We start from the raw sequence: 20,750 nt of genomic DNA, 5'->3' as shown, positions 1-20,750 counted from the left end.
GATACAGAGAAGATGGAGCCTTCTGAGGTGCCTGAAAACTTCTCAGAGGTACATGGCAATAAGGAGAGGCAAGGGATGCAAGTTTGAATGTGGGAAATGCTCACTGGAGGCTGTGGTGGGTTGACCTTGGCTGGTGGCCAGTTACCCACCAGCTGCTCTCTCACTACTGCTTGATGGGACAGGGGAGAAAACAGGCTGCTAAAGCTCCTGCTTTAGATAAAGATGTAGAGATTGCTTACCAGTTACTGTCACAGGCAAAACAGGCTAGGCTTTGGCAAGATGGGAGAGTTGGAGTTGCAGGAGTTTATTGCCAGTTCAAGATTTGGTTTGTGAGAAGCAGACAAAAAGTGAAGCACCTCATCCCCTTTGTTTTTCCTGAGGCTCAGCTTAACTCCTTTACTTCTAACCTTTGTCCTTCTGTGCAGCAGCTTAGAGGGATGGGGAATAGAGGTTATGGTCAAATGTTCATGATAATTCCTCTCTGCTTTATCTTCCCCCTCACACGTTTCCCCTGCTCCAGCATGGCTCCTTCCACAGGCTGCAGTCCTTCAGAGTAAGCCTAGTCTAGCACAGATCCTCTGTGAGTCACATTTCCTTCAGGGCTTGTTCCCCTGGTCTGATTTGGGTCCTCCAGAGGCTGCAGTGTGGATTTGTGCTCTGGCACAGACCTCTAATTTGGCTGCAGGACAGTTCCTGCTCCACTGTGGTCCCCTCTGTGGGCTACAGGTAAATAAATAACCTGTAGTGCATTTCCTTTCAGTGATGTATCTAGTCTGGCATTACTTGTGGCTGAGTAGACTCAAAATTGCTGTTTAAAACAAGGGAAAATGGCAGAGTATTAAATATTAGTAACCAGCCTGGAATAGCTGATGTCTGGATATTGTTGGACCTTTCTAGTGATGAAGAGAGATTCCTGGATACCGGAGCTGGGAGTCAGTTAGATTAGTTAGTCAGTCTGTTAGATATGATTTATAGGGAGAAGTTAGAACCAGAACCACATAATTTTACAGTTTATTGTATTTCTGTGGTTCTTCAAAGATTCCTGGCAACTGAAACAAAGTTAAAACTGTGTAGAAATGGAAATTTTTCATTTTGTTTCCAAGAAGCATGGCAAGTGATTAGGTTAGAAAGTAATTTGTGGAAGAAATGAAAAACATAGTACACTCTGGAATGTGAGGAGTATGGGAATGTTATTTTTCTTATAATATAAGTAACAACAGATGATTTATGTCTTAATAGGAAAAGCAGACATAACTGGATTGTTACAATTTACAGTCTGTAGTCAAAGTCTGAGAAGGGGAGATTCTTCTCCTGTGTATCAGAAGTATCTACAATAGCAATGCACTAGTATTTTAGTAAAATTAACATAGATCTTGAAATGCTGATGGATGCCATTTAAAAGCTCACCAATAAAACTTAGTAATGAAACTGTGTGACAAAGCAATACCTGCAGTGAGTTCTGGAATCACCAGGACTGGGAAGAAGAATGAGCAGGGAACTGGGGAGAGGCAGTAGGAATGTGCAGCCAGGAGCTGGCAGGAGGGGCAGTTAAGCAGACCTAGTAATTCCTTACTGAACAGGAAAGGGTATGGGGGAGCATCACAATAGCTGAGGTCAGAGAGGACTTCAGTGAACTTTAAGGAAAATGAACCACGACAAACCTGTTGGAAGAAAATAAGCATCTCTCTGTCTTGAAGAAGTCCAAGAGGAGGATCTGGGGAACTACTAACCCAGATTTACTGATGAGGTCTGGGCAGCTTGGCCTTGATCTCTGGGAAGGATGAAGGAGTAAACTGTGCCAAGGATAGGAAGGTGATTAAGGGTAGTCAGTCTGGATTTGTGCCTTACTGACCTGATGGACTTCTGCAATGAGATGATCGGATCAGTGGATGAGAGCAGAGCAGTAGCTGTTTGTGTATCTTGGCCCTTGATGCTGTCTCCTGTAGCATCATTGGCAATCTGATGGACTACAGACTAGGTAAATGCATGGTGAGGTGGACTGAGAAGTAGGTGAATTTGTGGGGCCAAAGGTTTGTAATCATTGACACAAAGTCCATGCAGAAGCCACCAGCTACTACTGGTATATACCAGGGTTCAGTACTGCGGCCAGTATTTTTAAACATTTTTATTAGTGACCTGGATGATGGGACAGTGCACCTTCACCAAATTTGCTGATAACACGAAACTGAGAGGAGAGGCTCATATGCCAAATGGTCCCTGTTCAGAGGCACTCAGTACACTGCAGAAGTTGAAACATGGGAACTTTGTGAAGTTCAACAGAGGGAAATGTCAATCCCACATCTGAGGAAGAATACCAGATTGGCCACATACCAGTACACACTGGTAGCCAACTGGCCAGGAAGGTTTTTTGCAGAAAAAGGACCCAGGGCTCCATTTGCCAAAGCTGAGCATGAGGCAGCAATGACCCTTTGTAGTGCAGAAGGCCAGCAGCACACCTTAGGAAGAGCACTGCCAATGGGTAGCGGAGGGTGGTTCATTCCCTTCACCTCAGCACTAAGGAGACACCACAACTTGGCAGTGGCTGATGTTGGCAGGCAATACCTGAAGACCATCATTGAGTCCTCCCTCCTGAAGCAAGGTCAGGAAAAACAGATTGCTCACTACTGTGTCCAGTGAGGGGTTGAAAATCTCCAAGACTGGATACTCCACAACCCTCTCAGTGCAATCTTCCCTGGCGTTCAAACATCCAGGTAGTAAACCTGTTTTCTGTTTAGACAGGATAAGATGCATCTCTGTGCCCATTGTCTCTGTTTGGGCACCGCTGAGAAGTCAGGCTTCTTCTTTACACCCTCCCACCAGTATGAATAAACATTGATAAGGTGCTCTTGAGATGAATTCTTTTCTTGAGCAGAGGGTACTGGAGGCCTCTGCAGTGTTCAAGCACTTGTCTTCTGGGGTTATTTCTATTGTAAGGAATATAGCTCTTGGATATAGCAATGCACAGTGACCAGCAGATGTGGGATCTTTGTTTCAGTTTCTTTTTAATATATAATAGTCTGAAATACTTAGCATTTAAACCTCTATATTAATTCAGGTTTCATAAAGATGTTGATGATTTTGGAAGCTTTCTGAATGATAAATGTATCTATGATCTGCTGAACTATTAGATATAGTTCAGGCAGTGTCTGGTTTCTCAGAAGTGTTTAGAAAGTAACTTCTTCCCAGATATCTTTGTACTTTAATTGTGGTTTTCTGGCAGAATTCCCACTGTAGAAGGGATGTTTGAATTGTGGTCCATCACTTATGTCAACAATTGCAGTGTTTGTCTTCCGCCCAACCAGGACTGGATTCTTAGAGTGAAAGACTCCAGTATTTGCCAGCAGCTTAGTGTTTGTTTCCAGGCAGACAGTGTGTAGTTTATCTTATACTGACTTAAATATCTTTAAGAGCACAATTGGTGAGATGAGTCAGAAGCAAATGGTATCACACTTGACTTCATGGGGATAGAATCCCTGCCTGGGATCATTTAATATTGCTTCAGTATAAACAAATGAACTCTCTCACTCTCTGTACCGTGGCATTGATAGTAAGAATTGTGGATACACTAAATCATCAATGTTTCCTCTTGCAGAGGTCTGGGGTTTCTGTTTCACCAAGAAGCTTACATCCCAAGGTTCTGGGGAAATACAAGTGTAATATTTGTATTTCTGCAGCTTCACTGAGTGGAATGTGGTTTTCCTGAGGTTCTTTGGAGTCTGTGAGTAGGTTGTTGCAATGCTGTATTTCCCTGAGACACTGGGTGGGATGGTGGTGGTGGGACCTGGGAAGCTGTGGCTGTGTGGACACTTCTGGACAGTCCTACATTGGACAGAGCCAATGAGAAAACTACAGGGGAAACTACTTTGGGCCAAAGGAGGTGGTGGAGAGCCAGCTTTGAGCAGATGACAGCGCTGTCATGCTAAAGAGTTACAAAGAGCAGCGTGTGTGCACACCATTGTAGGACTGATCGTTTGGTTTTGGCCTCACTATCGCTTTTCTGGAAATGAAATGGGTTTAGCTTTTGTCCTCTGCAGGCTCATCAAGGATCTCTCCTGTCTAACTCTGTCCGGGTGTGTGCTGTCACGAGTCCTTGACGAGTTGCTTTGGTTGCATCATCTGCAGAAGTGAAATCTGTATTTTCCACCTCTAGAGAGCAATCTCGAGCTGCTCTCAAATAACTGCCGGGGTAAAGCTCTCACGGAGCCTTTGCTGAATGATTTGAGTTTGAACTGAAATGTTTGGTCTTTGAATGGTCTCATGGTCTCATAGTACCAAGGAAGTTTTTAATATTCTCCATAATTACTATGTTTTGCTTCCCTGTACTCCCTAAAGATTCATGTGGTGCTAAGCACATATCCAGCTTCTCTCTGAAGAGCCTGAAGCAATTGGCATGTCCCAGTGGTGGAAGAGAATTCTGGTGGACTCAGAATTGATACTTAAAATGGTATATGTCTAATTTAAGGTACATTATAAGATTTCAATATTTTAAAAGTAAGTTCTTTGATTACACTGTTTACTAGTACTGCTTATTTTACCAAATATTAAATGAAGGAATTTGAGGGATCACATGTACTTTCCATCAAAGCAAAAGTCTTCAGCTTCCAACCTTCTGTACTATCTTCTTTTGCAATGTTCAACCCTGCTCCACACCCATGGCAACAGGAGAGATCCTGCAGATGAAGGCTGTAGAACTTTAATGCAGGCCTTTAAATCTTTTTTTAAATAGATTTGTGAGTTTTTTGATGTGTGAAAATATTCCTGTAGTCCCTGAGCTACTAAGTTTTATTTCCACAACGAACTTAGATTTTTAAAATCAAATACCCAAAATGGAGGACTTTGATAACTTCTAGTAGAGCCTGGCCTTTTCCTTTCAGACTTTTCAGGAGAAATTCCTGGTCTCTGGGGACATGTGGGAATCATGACACAGTTACTTTCTCTTGCACCTGTTAGTTTTGCCTTGTGTGAGCAACAGCATCACTCCAAAGCAGATCTGCCAGCTGGTCCAGCTGAACCCCATCTGTTTTCCCATGTCCTGGTTACCTCCTTTGGCTAAGGGAAAACAGAAATCTGTTTTCACCTGTACACATGATGGAGAAAGCAGCTGTAAGAAGTGTCGCTCTGGCTTACATGGGACAATCTCACATGGTAAGGCCCCCTGCTTTCCCACAGCAGAGCAGCCAGGAGCAGGGACTCAGCCCTGCTGGCTTCCCAGTCCTGTTCTGCTCTCTCATATCACCTTGGTTTCATTACCCTGTCACAGGTCCTTGCACGTTTCTTACTGAATCTCTTAATTCTCTGTCCTCCTGCAACTACAACTTTCCCATTTTCCCCTTTTTTCCCACTTCTTAACATTCTTCTACTTCTCCCTTTCCTTGTTCCTCTTGTATTTATAAATTGCCACACTACCAGAGGCTGCATTTTTGAATGTTTTCATGTTGCTAAGTGATATTTTTCCTCTCTTCTCAACAGCCTGGTTTTCTTAGAAGTGTTTAGTGCCTGCAGTTCCCACTTAGTTGCCCTAAATTCAGATGCATTTTTGTCTTCATCTCCCATAGCTAAATAAGAGTTTACCTTGCCACATTCACCCTTGTGAAAGCTTGTAGTCATTACTAAAACTGTTTTCTTGGACAATAGTGTTTCAGAATTGGTTATATTTCACAATGTATTTGTTGACTGTGTTGTGTGTTGTTACAAGAGACTTGCAACCTGCTCATAAGGGTTTATCCAACCTGGACCAGGCTCTGGAGCCTGTGACTTGAATCCCATCATGCTGCAGCCATCACCAATGCCCCAAAGTATTGTGAAGCAAAGGAAAGGCTGATTATTTGGCCAATCTGCTCATTATGCTCCACTGATTAAGAGTCTGAAAATACTAAATTACATATGGATTTTCAGCTACTAATGCTACAGCAACTAATGAAGATTAAAAGACACTGTTTTCACCAGCTACTGGAGTCAAACTATCCATAAAAATTCCACTTACCCCTTGTGAAACTGTGGATCAGAGTTAGCTATGTCAGTGTTCTTTCAACTTAATTCAGAGTTAAATAGGTGTCAGAAAAAAACCAAGAAAACAAGCATCATGAGCTTAGATAAATGCAATAGGAAATAGACAGCAGGTGCAGCCAGAGAGAGTTCATGCCCAGCTGACAGACCTGTACTGCTTGTGGGACTGTGTGGGAGAGGTGTCAGTGCCACTGTGGCACCATGGAGGCTTTGCCAGCCTGCCACTGATACACTGGGCGTGCAGATGGCTTAGAAGGGCTCAGAACCTTTAGAGACACTGTAAGGAAAATTTAAATGTACTTTTTCAGACCATGATGAATAATCTATGCACAGAGAGGAATGTCTGCCATGCAGAGCCCCAGCCTGTAGGAATTTCTTACTGTCATTTGCTCTAAACTAATAAGAATCTTTGGCTTCCTTCTTCTCCCAGCAGATAATTCTCCATATAAAATAGTGTTGAACCAGTGGGATGCTGTTACTCTGCCACTGCTGTTACCTGCACAGCCTGGTGTGAAGTGGCAGAGTCTGCCTTAACATGCCATTGTGGCACTTGCTGAGTGTATTTCCCCATCTGAAAAGGATCAGTTCTGGCACCATTGCTGTGCTGGAGGATCCTGGCTCTACACCAGTGAAACTATTCTGTCCACAGAGTGTTGTGTCTGCACTTACAGAGAAACTGTAAAACAGCAGATTTTCATTCGTGCTGGCAACAAAATCTGAAATTAATAATGATGAACTATTTTCTGCTAAATAGTAAATCAATTATATTTTTAACTGGGGTACATAACTTTGAAGAATAAAGCTTATATCAATTTCACTTGATCAGAATGAAATAACAAGTTTCTTCCCAAATACCAAACTGGTGCAATAAGAATTCTTCACTTAAACTGTCCAAAATGGTTCGTTTCTAAAAATGTGTGACACACCTGTAGTGGCTAAATTTTCATAAGAATTTAGAAAAATGCTTGTAAGTACATCTCTATGAGCAACTTTGTTACCAGCTAGAGTTGCTTTTAATCCAGTTTCCCTCTGGTCTTCACCTGGGATTGTCATCTTGTGGAAATGCTGTGGTTTAGAAAAACATCTTTGCCCTGCTTTGGCAGAGGGAGCTTTGGCTGGCTCTTTTGCAAAGGACGTTTTCCTCTCTGAAGATTTGAGGTGTTCCAATGGCACTGTAGATGAATGAAGATGGATGAAAGAACCAAAACTTTTGGAATTGTGTCTCTGAGGGGACAGCACTAAAGCCATGTGGAAACACCAACACACCTCATGGGCTTGGGTGTATTTTTTGTAGATGCTAAGTAGGCATTTACTGCCACCGTGTTCAGCACTGTGACTGCTGTGGCAGTCATTAGTGCTGCAAATAACAGTTTCAAACCTAATACTCAGTGTTTTTCAGTGGGACCAAACTCAGTGGAAAATTGATAATTAAACTATTTAGGAAGAATTAGCCCAGCTGATACCAGAATGGACTTTGGTACCTGCATCTTGGTATTTTTCTAAAAATTACTGTGGTTAGTGCTGTAAAGTAGTGGTTTAAAATTATTTTAGTATATTTCCTAATGGAAAACATACTAATACAATAATTAGGTTAAAATAACTTTACATTCTTTAAAAAAACCACCACTTTTAATTCTTAAAAATCAGGTTTAGAGTTATTAAATATTTCAGTTGGCCTTATTAAAAGGTATTGCTTAAGACAGATAGGGATTCTCTTTTGTTTCTGTGAAAAAAGCTGTTGTAATAAAAAAGTACATTTTTCATTCAAGCACTTCAAACTTCAAAGCTTCAAAACTTGGAACTAAAATGAGCAGGTTACATACCATCCCCATTTCAGTTAATGATCTCTTGCCACTTGTTTCTGTCAGACTTGGATTACATTCAAAATGCTAAATCAAACCTGTAATTTTCCTGTTGTTCTGCTTTGCTGGAGGACAGTTCAGACTCCTAATTCAGGCTCTCACACAGCTGACCCCAAGAAATGTAATAGTCAAACGAGAATAATAATAATACAAAATCCATTTTTGTTTAAAATAACTCTGTGGATACATTGTTCATCTTGAACTATTTCCTAATTAAAATCAAAACAAACAAACAAACAAAAAAGCAACAAAAAACCTAAAAATCAAACCCACAACAACTCTCTCCACAAAAAACCCCAAAACCCACAAACAACCAAAAAAACCCAAACCAAAAGCAACAAACCCACAACAAGTGGTCCTCCATAACAATGAAGTTCAAGTTTCAGAAGATAGTTGTGAATTTCACAACAACCTCTGGAAGCAGATCAGCTGCTTTATATAACTATTTTTTTTATGTAATTACTAACACCTTGTCTTATCTTAAGCAAATATTGGCAAAGGACAATATCAAAAAGCAATATATTTTGAAGTAGCCAACCTTCTTGCATAACTTGGCAAGGGAACCAGGATGTGAAGCATTTCCTGCAAAAGAATGGGAGGAGCGGGGTTAGCAAACAGAAGGCAGCTTAACCAAAGTGTGAAATTGAGCTCTAAACAGCAAAAATGGTGATGTCTGCATGTAAGCTGGCTGGCTCAGCTCTCACCACAGACAGCCTGAGCAGCAGTTTGTCAGGGCTGTGTGAGCAGGGGTGGCCAGTGCTGTTTCAAACACAATAAGGCAGCTGAGATCTGCTGGTAGAATCACAGAATTTTTAGGTTAGAAAAGACCTTTAAGATCATCAAAGGTAGGATGATAGGTAAGACATGGGGCCAGTAGGAGGCCCATATCCACCTGGATCCTGCCTGGATCATGAAATGCTTTGCTTGTCTGCCTGAATCCCCTCTGGCTGAGCAGCTGAACTTCTCTGTTCCTTAGATCCCCATGGAATGTAGTGGGCCATAGATAAGGTTACATGTCTTCATCTCATACTGAATCCCAAGGGCTTCATTTCCACACTATGATGTCTCCAACCTCCTCAAGCTGCAGTTCTTGCCTGGAGCTCTCTGCAAATCTCTGTTTTGCTATTTAAATTTGTGGGGTTTTCCCCTATCTTTATGGTGAATCACACACAGAACATGAAAGGTGCTGCCAAGTGTGAAGCCAGCCAAGCATTGAGGAGTGCACTGGGACTGATCCAGCTGTGGTCAGACCCAGCAGCTTCAGGCTCGTGGCTTGGTCTCAACCATCAGGCGTGCAAAGAGCAAACACTTGGTGCCCTCCCAGCTGCTGCTCTCTGCTGGGGCCAGCTGACTCAGGCTGCTCTGCTTGCACAATGCAGCCACAGCACACAGCAGGGGCAGAGTGAACACCTGGGCACTGCAAGGATGTCATGGATAGACCTAATGGATAAAGAGATGATACCCTCCAGCAGTGTTTTGGTCCTCAGAACAGCTCCTTCTGAAAAGAGCAGCTGGGTGATTAAAAAATTCAGAGAATGTTCTGAGCCTGAATGAGCCCATGCCTCCTCAAAGCAGCTGGGATACTCCTCAGGATGGATCTTCTGAGGGACCTCTTTTATACATATCCTAGCTTTTATACATATATCCTAGTTGATGTACTGGCATGGTGTCCCATTCAACGTGTTTATTTATTTTTCCAGCAAACAAGGGCTGGAATATTGCCTTTTTACAGGTTTGTAAATGAGGGAGATTTCCAAATATGTTCAGGTTTGCAAATCCATCCAATCTCAATTAAATTTAAGCCCAAATATTCAATGACACTTAAATGTTATCTATTCACTTTGAGACACAAAATGTGCCAGAGTGGAGAACCATGAAATTCATAATTTAATAGAATTCCTCAAATAAATAGGAATGCATTTAGTTATTTACTATCATCACCAGGTGCTTCCACAAGACTAAGGTAGTGTCTTACCACAGGAGAATAACTAACATTTCTAAAAGAGGATTATCTTCGTTTTCCTTTCCTGAATTGATGGACTTCCCACTGCAGTTTGTTTGACTATGGAGTTAAAAAGTGTAACAATTTTAGACTGAGGCAAATTAATCTGTTTAAGTCAAGCAGCCCATGAGTTGTCACCATTTACAGACTGTCACATCACAGCAAGCTGAGATCAGTGCTACCTTATGTTACTTCACAGGTGAATCAACTCTTTAAGATACAAATTAATGATACTGATCTTAAGAGAGCAAGAAAAATCTTAGCTGAAGAGGGAAACCTCCCTTATAGGAAAAGGGCTTGGTCATTCAATGGAGAGGCAGCCCTTGCCAGCGTTTCTGCTCCATCTGTAAGTGAAACCTTCTGGCAAACTGAGCTCAAGCAGGCAGGAGCAGCCTCCAGCCCTGCTCTGCTTCCGAAAGGAAAACGCGGCCGCGTTGTCGTCATCCAGAGAAGGAGTGCAAGGAAGAAATCAGTAATCTGCTGAGATGGGAATGGTAATGGAGATATATTTTGAAACTGATGTAAATCCTGTTTGGTGACGTGCTGGTGAGTCACCAGGGTGGGTGGAAGTGATTTTGCATAATAACAGTATCATCTGCTTTCTGCAACAGCAAACACAGGCTCTGTGCAGCAGCCAGTGAGTCATATGCTGTGTACCAACCTAAAAGGGGGGAAACCTCAAAATATTTACAGTTGCATTTCACATCTCATTGCTAAAAGGTATTGGGAGTGGGCATGGGTGGTGCACAGCTATTCTGGTTTCCCCGGGACTGACCACATCCAACCCAGGAGTCAAAACTTTGGAGGAATCTTAGCAAGATGCTGCTCTAGGCTCCACAGTGTTTAGACAGAATAAAAGAGGACAGATAGCAGGACAGGATCTTTCAGAATTAGCATTTATAAAGAGTGAGACTGAATTCAGAATAATTGCACTGAGGTAAACTTTCAGTGGCACTTTCAAATAAGCTCAGCAGAAGCAGTGGAGCTCAAAGGAAGGCATGTACAAAAGGTTGTGCTGAAGCTTAGAAATATTCACAAGTACTTATTGAATGGAGATGATTTTTTTCTCCTTTTTTTTGAACATTTTATTTTTTAGATGACAAAATATGGTTTAAAATTCATCATGATTGCTCTTAATTGGACTCTTATACACTTATAACACAAATGTAATTAAGTCCTGCCAGTTTCCATCTCCTTTTTCCTGTCCTCCTGGCACTGTAGGGAACAGAAAAAAAGCCTAGGAAAAGAAGACAGCAAAAAATTGTACTTGTCAGGTTTATAGTTGACCGAGTAGGCCCTGTATATGTAGAACTAGAAACTCTTCAAATTACAGAGCTTTCCTAATGTAGAACACAACTAATGGAGTGTCTGACTACTTCCTTTTTAATTGCATTTAGATTTTCCTGCACTGTTGCATTAGGCTGATAGAGCATCTAGTATGTTTCAAAACAAATTAATTACCTGTAAACAATTAAACTGTGGCAGTACATGCTTAATTTTGTAATACCCACAGAGAGAAGAATGCATCCAAAGGAAAAAGTCAAATATATTTTAATTAAGACTTGGGTATTAGGGCCATAAAATTTCAGGCTTGCTCTGCCAGGAACAACTGAAGTGCTAAATGTTTACCCAGTATGATACTTAGTTACATAAAATATTGCTTTCATAACTAGGTTTTATGATTTACCTTCTTATTTAGGAACAAAGTGTAGTCTTGGAACAGAGTACAAGATAAACAGATTTGATGTGGAGGAGCTCTGCAGAGACTTGGGTAAATGAGAATAAATCCATCACTGCTCTGTGCTACAGCTCTGTTTGCAGTCTAAGTTTTCCAGGGACATCACGGCTGGTGCCCATGTCAGCTTCTGCAGGGCAGCAGTGACTGATTTGCACCTTTTAGGGACAAACTCAATGGATCTTTCTGCTGGGGAGCACCACCCAGTACTTTGAGCTTCTTTTTGCATTATCCTTTCTTACTTACACTTATTATCCTTGCTGGATATTACACTTGATGTCCTTTATTCAGGAGCCCTAATCAATAGATATTTAAACACTCTCAAATGAGGCCTGGTGCACAGCTGACAAATGTTTTTTTCCCAGAAAATAATTTTATTTCACTAGCTACCTGTTTATTTGAACAAGCCTGGGACACCCAAAGGGACTGGTGGAAGACCTTAGACCTTCTTTAAGAAAGAGATCTCAGCTGGGCTGTCACAGCCTAGCAATACTGTGTAGGATGTGTTTCCATAGGTGGTCATTGCACCCTCCAAACAGTCTGGTGAAGGCAAGGGCTGTTTAGAACAACCAGCAGCTCTCAAGGTGACAAAGTTTATCCAAAGTTCATCCAAGCCAAAACTTCTCTATTATGACCTTTTTCCTACCTCCTTTTCTTTTGATCCCTTTGAACTATTTGAAATCACAGGAAAGTAGGAGATATTTTCCATGAGGACAAATACAGCTAGCAATTAGCAAGCATGCTATCCCCCAAGCATCCCACTTTTCCATCACCATCACCTAGTCTCTGCAATCTACTTTCTATCCTTGACTGCAAATGGGGTAACTCTGCATTCCGAGAGCAGTAAAGGGCACTGCTGCTCAATTCACACATGGAGCAAAGATCCCCATGCAACTTTGGAATGTTTGAACTTCCAACGTGTCAGAAGTTAGATGAGGCAAACCTAAGGTTTTGTCTTTCCACATATGGATTTTGAAGATTTCTGTTCACACAGCTCACAGAAAGGGCAGGATGCACATTGTACAGATATGCACATCTGCCCCAATTTTCATAAGGTATCAGTGAGATGCCATGCAGTGAGGACACTTTGATGCCTGCAGTGTATTGGTTTTTCACTACTTGCTGGGAAAGTGAGTATGATTATACTGATCCTAAACTTCCCACTTATGCAAAGCTTACAGCTTGCTCACTGGGAAACATGCACTATTCACAAGGGAAGGAGACTGGACCCTGGCAAGTTCAGGTCAGCATTTGAGTCCAGGTGTGGTTCAAAGGCTGAGAAAGCTGAAAAGAAATGACCACAAAATTTCCTTGATAGTACTCCATCACAGGAAACTTCTGTGCTGCCAGGCTACAGTTATTCACAATTGAGAATCTAGTAAATTATTATTCTGAAACTAAATTGAAAGTTTCAGATGGGGGAATTCAAGGCCTTGCTCTCTGACTCTGTGAAATTGGAATTTGAGGTTCTGTTTCAGAGTAATTTTCAAACATGAAAAAGAGTCAGTGGACAAGTGAGTTAATTTACTTCTCTCTGTTTATGAGCTGTTTGGAGCTATCTTACCAAACCTTCACATGTAGTTAATATTGAGTATCACCCACACATGTCCAGGAAGCTGTGAATACTAAACTGAAAACTTTCCTTGTTTGATTTGCCATATCAGATAAATAAAGGCTACTATTTATTTGTTGAAAGAAATGCATAATTAATGCAGAGCAATGTGGAAATTATATGGTATAAATTTTAAAACTTTTGAGACAATCATTTGAGAAATCAAGGCAAGCAAATTATATCCTTCATGTGTTCACAGCAGTAAAGAGGAATGCTTGATCATTTACTCATATAAACAGTGTGAAATCTTGCTTCCAGACGTATTGCAAGCTTGGAGTGATGATGTCAAATGGGTATTACACAGCTAAATAATTGTATTTCTCCTCAGATACACAAAATACATTACTAGAAAGAAAAAGTTTTAAATTCAAATTCTTCTCCCTCCTCTAATAATGTTCTTGAACCACAGGGGTCCTAAGTAGGTCAGTAAACTGATCTGTATCTACATTCTGGGGTGAAGAGAACAGATTTGTGAGAAAAGGTGGGGTCTGAAACCAGATTTAATACCATCTAATAAAACAAGCAGAGATGCCACACAAAAAAATGAAGGGAGGCAGGACATCTCCTAAATCTCCTGTTGCTTCTTCTGCACCTAACACTGAAATGGTCATTGGGATGCAAAGGAATTTACTGACCCAGTATCACCAAAGGGAAAATTAATAATGGGTCCTACAACAATTACACATGATTTTATGAGTAAGAGTTTCTTTTCATTATTTTAAACATATTTTTGAGGTAAATGTAAATGTAAATTCCCTGAAATTCCCTTCCCTTGTTCATCCCCTGCCCACCCTGCCCTTTTACTTCTATTCCCATTATTTCAAGTAGCATATTTTGAAACCAGCATACACAGAGCAGACATCACTGACAGCATGAGGAGGAAAAACATCACTGCAGTGTGCACAAGGCAGCACAAAACCAGAGCAGCTAAAACACAGTCCAAGCTCCACTAATAGGATCTGTGGGAGACCACCCTTTTTTAGCAATTAATGAAGAGAGGTCAGATTTTAATGCCTTAATCATCTCCAAGCGTAAGGGTAGCAGCATGACAAATTAAACTTGATCTAAAAAATTGCATTTTTAATCCCTCTCCTGCTAGGCTACACCACCTCAGGTGCTGAAGTAAAGGAAGAAAAACAAATTGTAAAGTTTTTCCCCTTAAGTGTTCTGCAGATTTTAATTCTTCACTTGCACGTTGCCATCAACCTCTTCCTGCCCTGCATCAATTGATCTCCACCCAGCTTCACAGGGGTAGTGGGCAGTTGAGTAGATCCCATATGATTACCCTCCTGGAAGAGATGGAATCAGACCAAGGATTCAGCTGATCCTGGGTATTTTCTGTTTCTGGAGGCAGATTTCCTTGTCTGTCCACTTCCTTTCCCTATACAATTCTCAGTGCAAAGCTAACATTGAATTCATACCCTTGTACTGTTACCTTGCTGTATTAAAGATGCCATCTCTGTTTCATGCCAGCCAACATGCACTTCCCTGCCCTAGGCTGTGGTATTTTATAGCTACAGCACACGCCCTCTGCACAATGGCTCTGTGCCTTTGTGTCTCAGAGTTTGCCCTTTAGCTCAGGAGGGAGTCAGAATGGGGCAGATCCATCAGCATTGTGCCCTGCACTCTTGGCAGTGAGGAGTCATTTTCAATAATTCAGAATAAATTATGATAAAAGGGTACCCACAATTGTATTTGGCACTTTCAATAAAACAATGCAAATATCTTTTTTTTTCTCCTAGTCTCTTAAATTTATTTTAAACACACCAAAGAATGAAACTTCCTTTAGCTATGGGGAAAAAATTACAGTTTCTAAAAGTAGTTCTCAGTTCCACTAGGAGCTGATGAAAATAAAATCATTTACTTACTAGAGTTAACAAACATTTTATTTTAGTCACACAAAAAAATCTTATTTGAAAGTATGTTTTTAAATTCAAAATCAAAATGACACCAGAAGTTTAAACATGAAATCTGTAATAGTTCCATTATTATTTTTCAGCAGTAATTTTTTCAATGCTCCACCAAAAGTGGAAATTTGGAAGGTGATGTGAAATACTAGTGCAAGGAAAATGAACATGGTTCAATAAAATGCTTTAAGACTCCACATTTATGGTCTAATTCCTCTTTAGTGGTGGTGGTAATAACAGGAAAGAAAGAGAAGCCTTTTGTTGCTCTCTTGCCATTGGTTTTTCAAGGGTTTGAAAACTGCTAGGAAAAATAAGTGTCAGAAGACAAAGTTCTTGCAAATAAAGCTAGAACTGAAATCAAAGTGATGTGAAAGCACACATGCCAGCAGGGAGCAGCCGGCCAGAGCCCCTTAAACTTTCAAATTAAAATGAAACAATATACAAAGGCTCCCCCAAGGTTCTGCTCCAGTGTGTTCTTCATTTAGAGCTCTTGGTCGAGGAAGTTTTGCACAATTACAGGTCAGGTTTTCATTTGAAGACTCAGGGATGTCTGGCAGTTTTTCCTGGGCCATGCCCTATGCTCACCCAGGGCACCCACAACTCCTGGGAAGGGAGTCAGGATGTGTGTTGGGCTTCCTTCTTGGCCTCAGACACCACTATATCCCATTGCCCTGGGGATTGTTTGCTGGGGAGCAGTTTGATTGAAATACAATCTCTTTTTTATGCTTTTTATAAAAATAATGTATTTTCAATCAGCAAAACATTACCACAGCAATGAAAAAGTAGCTCAGATCACTGCCCCAGTCACCCTGGGACCTTGGTAGCACAGCTATGGGGACAAGAGCTGCTGGCAGCACCCGTGTGGGTAAGGGAACTCAGCAGATCTCAGTCAGAGATTAAGATTGCTGGGAGTGAGTATTTGGCTGGGAAGCTGCTTAGAAGCACCTCAGTGGTCATCTGTTTTGGGAAGCACAGGGGGTGATTTGGCAGCTTGTTAAGCAGTGTCTGACCTGAATCCCCTCAGAACAAGAAACGGGACCTACTGCCTGGGATGCAGAGCTAAGGCCTGTGGGATCCTCATAAAGATCTTGAGCCAGCCTTAGGGACAAGAGCTTTTACTCCAGAGACTTCATGTTCCTACTTGTAGCTCCCAAAACACTGGACAGCTTGATTTTGGATTTCAGTGGATGAATCCTTTATAGCCAACAGCCATGCTGGGTGATGGCATGAAGTGCAGAACATGACTTCTGTATTGCTCTGTAAGTTCTCACAGGGGAAAGAGTCATTCCTGCTGCTCTACTGCAAAATTACTCCAGGAGAGAAACTTTACCTGGGATAAAGTCTCCCCCTCAGGATATGATCCCACAGTGCCTACTGTTCATGGGGCTGGTTCCAACCCTGCAGGGACCTTGTGAGGCAGCTCTTGCAATACAAACTGCAACCACCATCAATATGACTCAGTGCAGAATCTGTGCCTGTCACTTCGATTACCCGAGCATCAGTTTAAATTACAGTCTGTTTTGCTGGAGTCTTGTTCTTGGTTGTTTCCCAAACTGAGTATTCAAGAGGAAAGAGTGGAGCTGAGCACTCAGTATTGCAGCTTCAGTTCCCAATTATGCAGCAGCAAACTGCAGCACCAAAGTGGGAGCAAGGCTCTCCCGGCTGAAACAGGGAAGGGACGGATGGCTCAGTGGAACAGAGCCCAGGACCCAGCCAGGGCACAGGATCTGGGTGCAGGACCGGGCCGGGCGGCTGCTGTGCGGTGCCAGCTGTGGCACGGGGGCATGGACGTGTAAATCCTTTCTATGCAGACCCTAACCCGGGGAGGAGAGAGCTGCCCCCGTGTCTGCCCCCGGCCGCGGGCACCGGAGGGGCTCGGCAGGGCAGGGCAGGGCCGGCCCCCGGCGGAGGCAGCGCCAGCCCCGCTTCTGGGGAAAGATCGGGGACAGCCGGGAGGCGGTGGGACGGGAGAGAAGCGGGAGGGGAGGGAAGAGGGTTGCGGGAGGAGAAGGGGAGGGGACAGCCAGGAGTCTGGGGGGGGTGCGGGGGGGACAGCGGAGATAATAAAGTCGGGGAGAAGGGGTAGACGGAAGAGGCGAGCCAGAGAGAGCTGGACGAGCGGGGATGGGGCCGAGGGCGTGAGCGGGGCCGGCGGGGCGGCCGTGCCCGGCGGGGCGATGCTGCCCGGGCGGCGGCGGCGGCGGCGGCTCTGAGCGGGCGTCGCCATGGGCTGCGGGGGCAGCCGGGCCGACGCGATCGAGCCCCGCTACTACGAGAGCTGGACGCGGGAGACCGAGTCCACCTGGCTGACCAACACGGACTCCGAGAGCCCTCCGCAGGAGGGCGGCAGCGCCGAGGGCCCCGGCCGGGAGCAGGGCGGCCCGCTTCCCGGTGAGTGCGGGAGAGGCGGGCGGGCACCGCGGGGAGGGGAGCGGCGGCGACACCCTGTGTGTGCACCTACACACCGTGTGTGTGCCCCTACACATCCTGTGTGTGCACCTACACACCGTGTGTATGCACCTACACATCCTGTGTGTGCCCCTACACACCGTGTGTATGCACCTACACATCCTGTGTGTGCACCTACACACCGTGTGTGTGCACCTACACATCCTGTGTGTGCACCTACACACCGTGTGTGTGCATCTACACATCCTGTGTGTGCATCTACACATCCTGTGTGTGCACCTATACACCGTGTGTGTGCACCTACTCATCCTGTGTGTGCACCTACAGATCCTGTGCGTGCATCTACTCATCCTGTGTGTGCACCTACACACCATGTGTGTGCACCTATACATCCTGCGTGTGCATCTACTCATCCTGTGTGTGCCCCTACACATCCTGTGTGTGCACCTACACACCGTGTGTGTGCCCCTACACATCCTGTGTGTGCACCTACACATCCTGTGTGTGCACCTACACACCGTGTGTGTGCATTTACACATCCTGTGTGTGCACCTACACATCCTGTGTGTGCACCTACACATCCTGTGTGCGCACCTACACACCATGTGTGTGCACCTACTCATCCTGTGTGTGCACCTACTCATCCTGTGTGTGCACCTACACACCGTGTGTATGCATCTACTCATCCTGTGTGTGCACCTACAGATCCTGTGCGTGCATCTACTCATCCTGTGTGTGCACCTACACACCCTGCGTGTGCACCGACACCCGCTGGATATACCCGTACACACGCACGGTGTGTGTATGGAGCGGGATGTACCCGCGTTCCGGCTGTGAGCAGAACGTACCCCGCCGCTCCAGCCCCCCCTGCGGGAAATGCAGGGGCCCGAGGCTGCTCGGAGCGCCCGGAGCCTCTGCCCTGCCCGGCCCGGCCCGGCCAGAGCGGCCCCGGGGCCGGGCAGGGTCGGGAGCGGCCCCGGGACCGGGCAGGGTCGGGAGCGGCCCCGGGACCGGGCAGGGTCGGGAGCGGCCCCGGGGCCGGGCAGGGTCGGGAGCGGCCCCGGGACCGGGCAGGGTCGGGAGCGGCCCCGGGACCGGGCAGGGTCGGGAGCGGCCCCATGCGCTCCGGGCTCTGCGCTACCAGAGCCGGCTCGGCCTCTAGAGCCCCTTCACGGCCTCTAGATGCTGGTCTACGAGCGACAGCGTACAGACGCCGTCAACTGTGGAGCAATGTTATCAGAGGGAAGAGAACTCGGTCCTTGAGGTTCTTGAGGTTCTACCCATACGTGGCTTTTTCTTTTACAAGACAAGTAACTTAGGAAATAAATTGAAATTGGGGAAGAGGCAGCTTTTTTCCACACTACCTCTGATGCCTTCTGATACACAGAAAGTTGACCAAAGGGTGGGTTGGATAGAAGCAGACCTGCAAGTTTGAATTTCCCAGTTCTTGTCAGTATGCTACATCCCCAGTTGTGCACCTGAGGTGTTACAGAAGTGACAGATATGAGAGAGGGATTGAGGAGCTCTGACCTGATGTGCAGTTTAAATTGATTTAAGAGTTATTGTGTATTGCAGCAGTATCTAGAAATCTCAGCTTAAGTCCAGAAATTCATTGTGCTAGATACTGTACAAATGGTTGCTGCCCAGAATAATTACAATTTCCGTGTAAAGCAGTAAATGCCTATAGGCAGGTTCAGATGTAAATAAGTAGCTTTACAGACTTTTGTAGAAAGTAACAAAGCACGAGGAAGAAATTATGAAAGTGCAGGAGTGAAAATACACAAAGGTGGGCATCACAGGCCAGCTGGAATAGGGAGACCAAAACTCTCTGCTGACCAAAATAAGACAGGGAGGGAGAAGTCACAAAGGATCTATGTTGTACTCCTAAAGGCTAAAGAAAGACTCTGCAGTAGTCACATGGGAAACCATGAGAATTTGAAGGTGAATGGGTCTATGAAATACCATATTAAAGAAGATTAGATAAGAAATTTAAAGAAGCTCAAGATGTTGCTGAGCAGTAAGTTCAAATTACGGGTAACAGTGTTGTGTTCCAGCAGTGAAAGCTAAATAGAGTGTTAGCTTTTTACCCACACTTACCATTATCTTAGCCATGTTTACTTTGAGTTGTGCCTAATCATAAACAGAAGCTAGACAGTTCAAGATCTGACTCTGAACAGGAGGTAATCAAGAGGTAGATCAGTTAGTATTCTACCTAGAAACATGGGGTTATATACTTTGTGTTTGGAGATGAGAATACCAGAGATAAGGAGAAGAGAACAACACTTGAGACCAGCAGAGACTGATGAGGGCATGAAACGCTTTACAAGACAACCTTGCAGAAGAAATCAGAAGGAAAGTGATGAGGAAAGGACAGAGTAGAAGCAAAAACAATTCACTCTTCAACAGAGATTCACCCTTCAACAGAGCTGTGGTGGCAGCAGTTTAAGGAGCCTGAGGAACACACACTGCTCCCAGTTAGTGCCTCAAAAGTCATAAAGTACTTCAGGGAGAGCTGTTGTAGGGTAAGATTTGAGGTAGGGAAGGAAAAGGGATAAGGAGAAGTACTCCAGGGACAATAACAGTACTTTAAGTGAATTTACAGATGAAAGGGAGAGGAAGGAGCAATTGGAAGGGCAGATGAGGTCAAATATGTGTTTAAGACATGAAGAGGAATAGGTGACTTTATTGTGAGAACTGAAACTACCTTAGAGTGAGAGACAAAAAGGGAGGGTAAGGGAGGGGACAAGAGCAGGATGGGAGAGATGGGGAAATGGGAGATGGCACTGGCACAAGGTAAGGTAGGAAGGAGCTGTAACTGGGACACAGAAAGGGACGAGGCAGGCAGGCAAGGGGGCACCAGCCAAACGAGGTTGGGGAAAGAGGTTGAAGTTCTTCTCTGTCATTTTTCATTTGGAATAAACTGGTGAAATTCTGTGAAGAGAGAGACATAGAGATAGGATGAAAGAAATATTTGGGGAAAAAAAAATTTGGGAAAAGACAAAAGCAGTAAGAGGTGGTTGTGATTTCCAACATGTTTCAGTTGTAGAAAAAACAGCAGAATTGGACATCAAAATGTAAATAGGAGTAAATCACTCAGGGATGAAAGAATGTTGTGTATACAGAATCAGAGAGTGTATCAGTGAGGAAAGGGTTAGTAACTCCCATACATTAATCTTAGTAATTTCATACCATCACAAATTTCATCATATGATTCTCT

The 20,750-nt window shown here is 43.9% G+C and overlaps 2 protein-coding genes across 3 annotated transcripts in view; both read left to right on the top strand.

The window, feature by feature from the left end:
- Nucleotides 1-17,227: 17,227 nt before the first annotated feature.
- The window catches only part of BAALC (BAALC binder of MAP3K1 and KLF4), a 32,789-nt gene continuing 29,266 nt past the window's right edge, over nt 17,228-20,750 (top strand). Inside the window, exon 1 of one of the 2 annotated variants that reach the window (XR_004982568.2) lies at nt 17,228-17,515. Coding sequence is in view for 1 of the 2 variants with exons in the window: in XM_036406416.2 (XP_036262309.1) it covers nt 17,350-17,515 (166 nt within the window). In the remaining variant the exon portion in view is untranslated. The remainder of the gene's footprint in view (nt 17,516-20,750) is intronic. The other variant, XM_036406416.2, reaches the window with a different exon arrangement.
- The window catches only part of FZD6 (frizzled class receptor 6), a 67,383-nt gene continuing 64,081 nt past the window's right edge, over nt 17,449-20,750 (top strand). The window contains exon 1 of the mRNA XM_036406414.2: nt 17,449-17,515. The gene's annotated coding sequence lies outside the window, so the exon portion shown is untranslated. The remainder of the gene's footprint in view (nt 17,516-20,750) is intronic.

The sequence above is a fragment of the Molothrus ater genome, chromosome 1 (assembly GCF_012460135.2).
Source record: "Molothrus ater isolate BHLD 08-10-18 breed brown headed cowbird chromosome 1, BPBGC_Mater_1.1, whole genome shotgun sequence".
NCBI classification, from domain to species: domain Eukaryota; kingdom Metazoa; phylum Chordata; class Aves; order Passeriformes; family Icteridae; genus Molothrus; species Molothrus ater.
The sequence above is the reverse complement of the archived record's forward strand: the minus strand, read 5'-3'. Positions and strand labels throughout refer to the sequence as shown.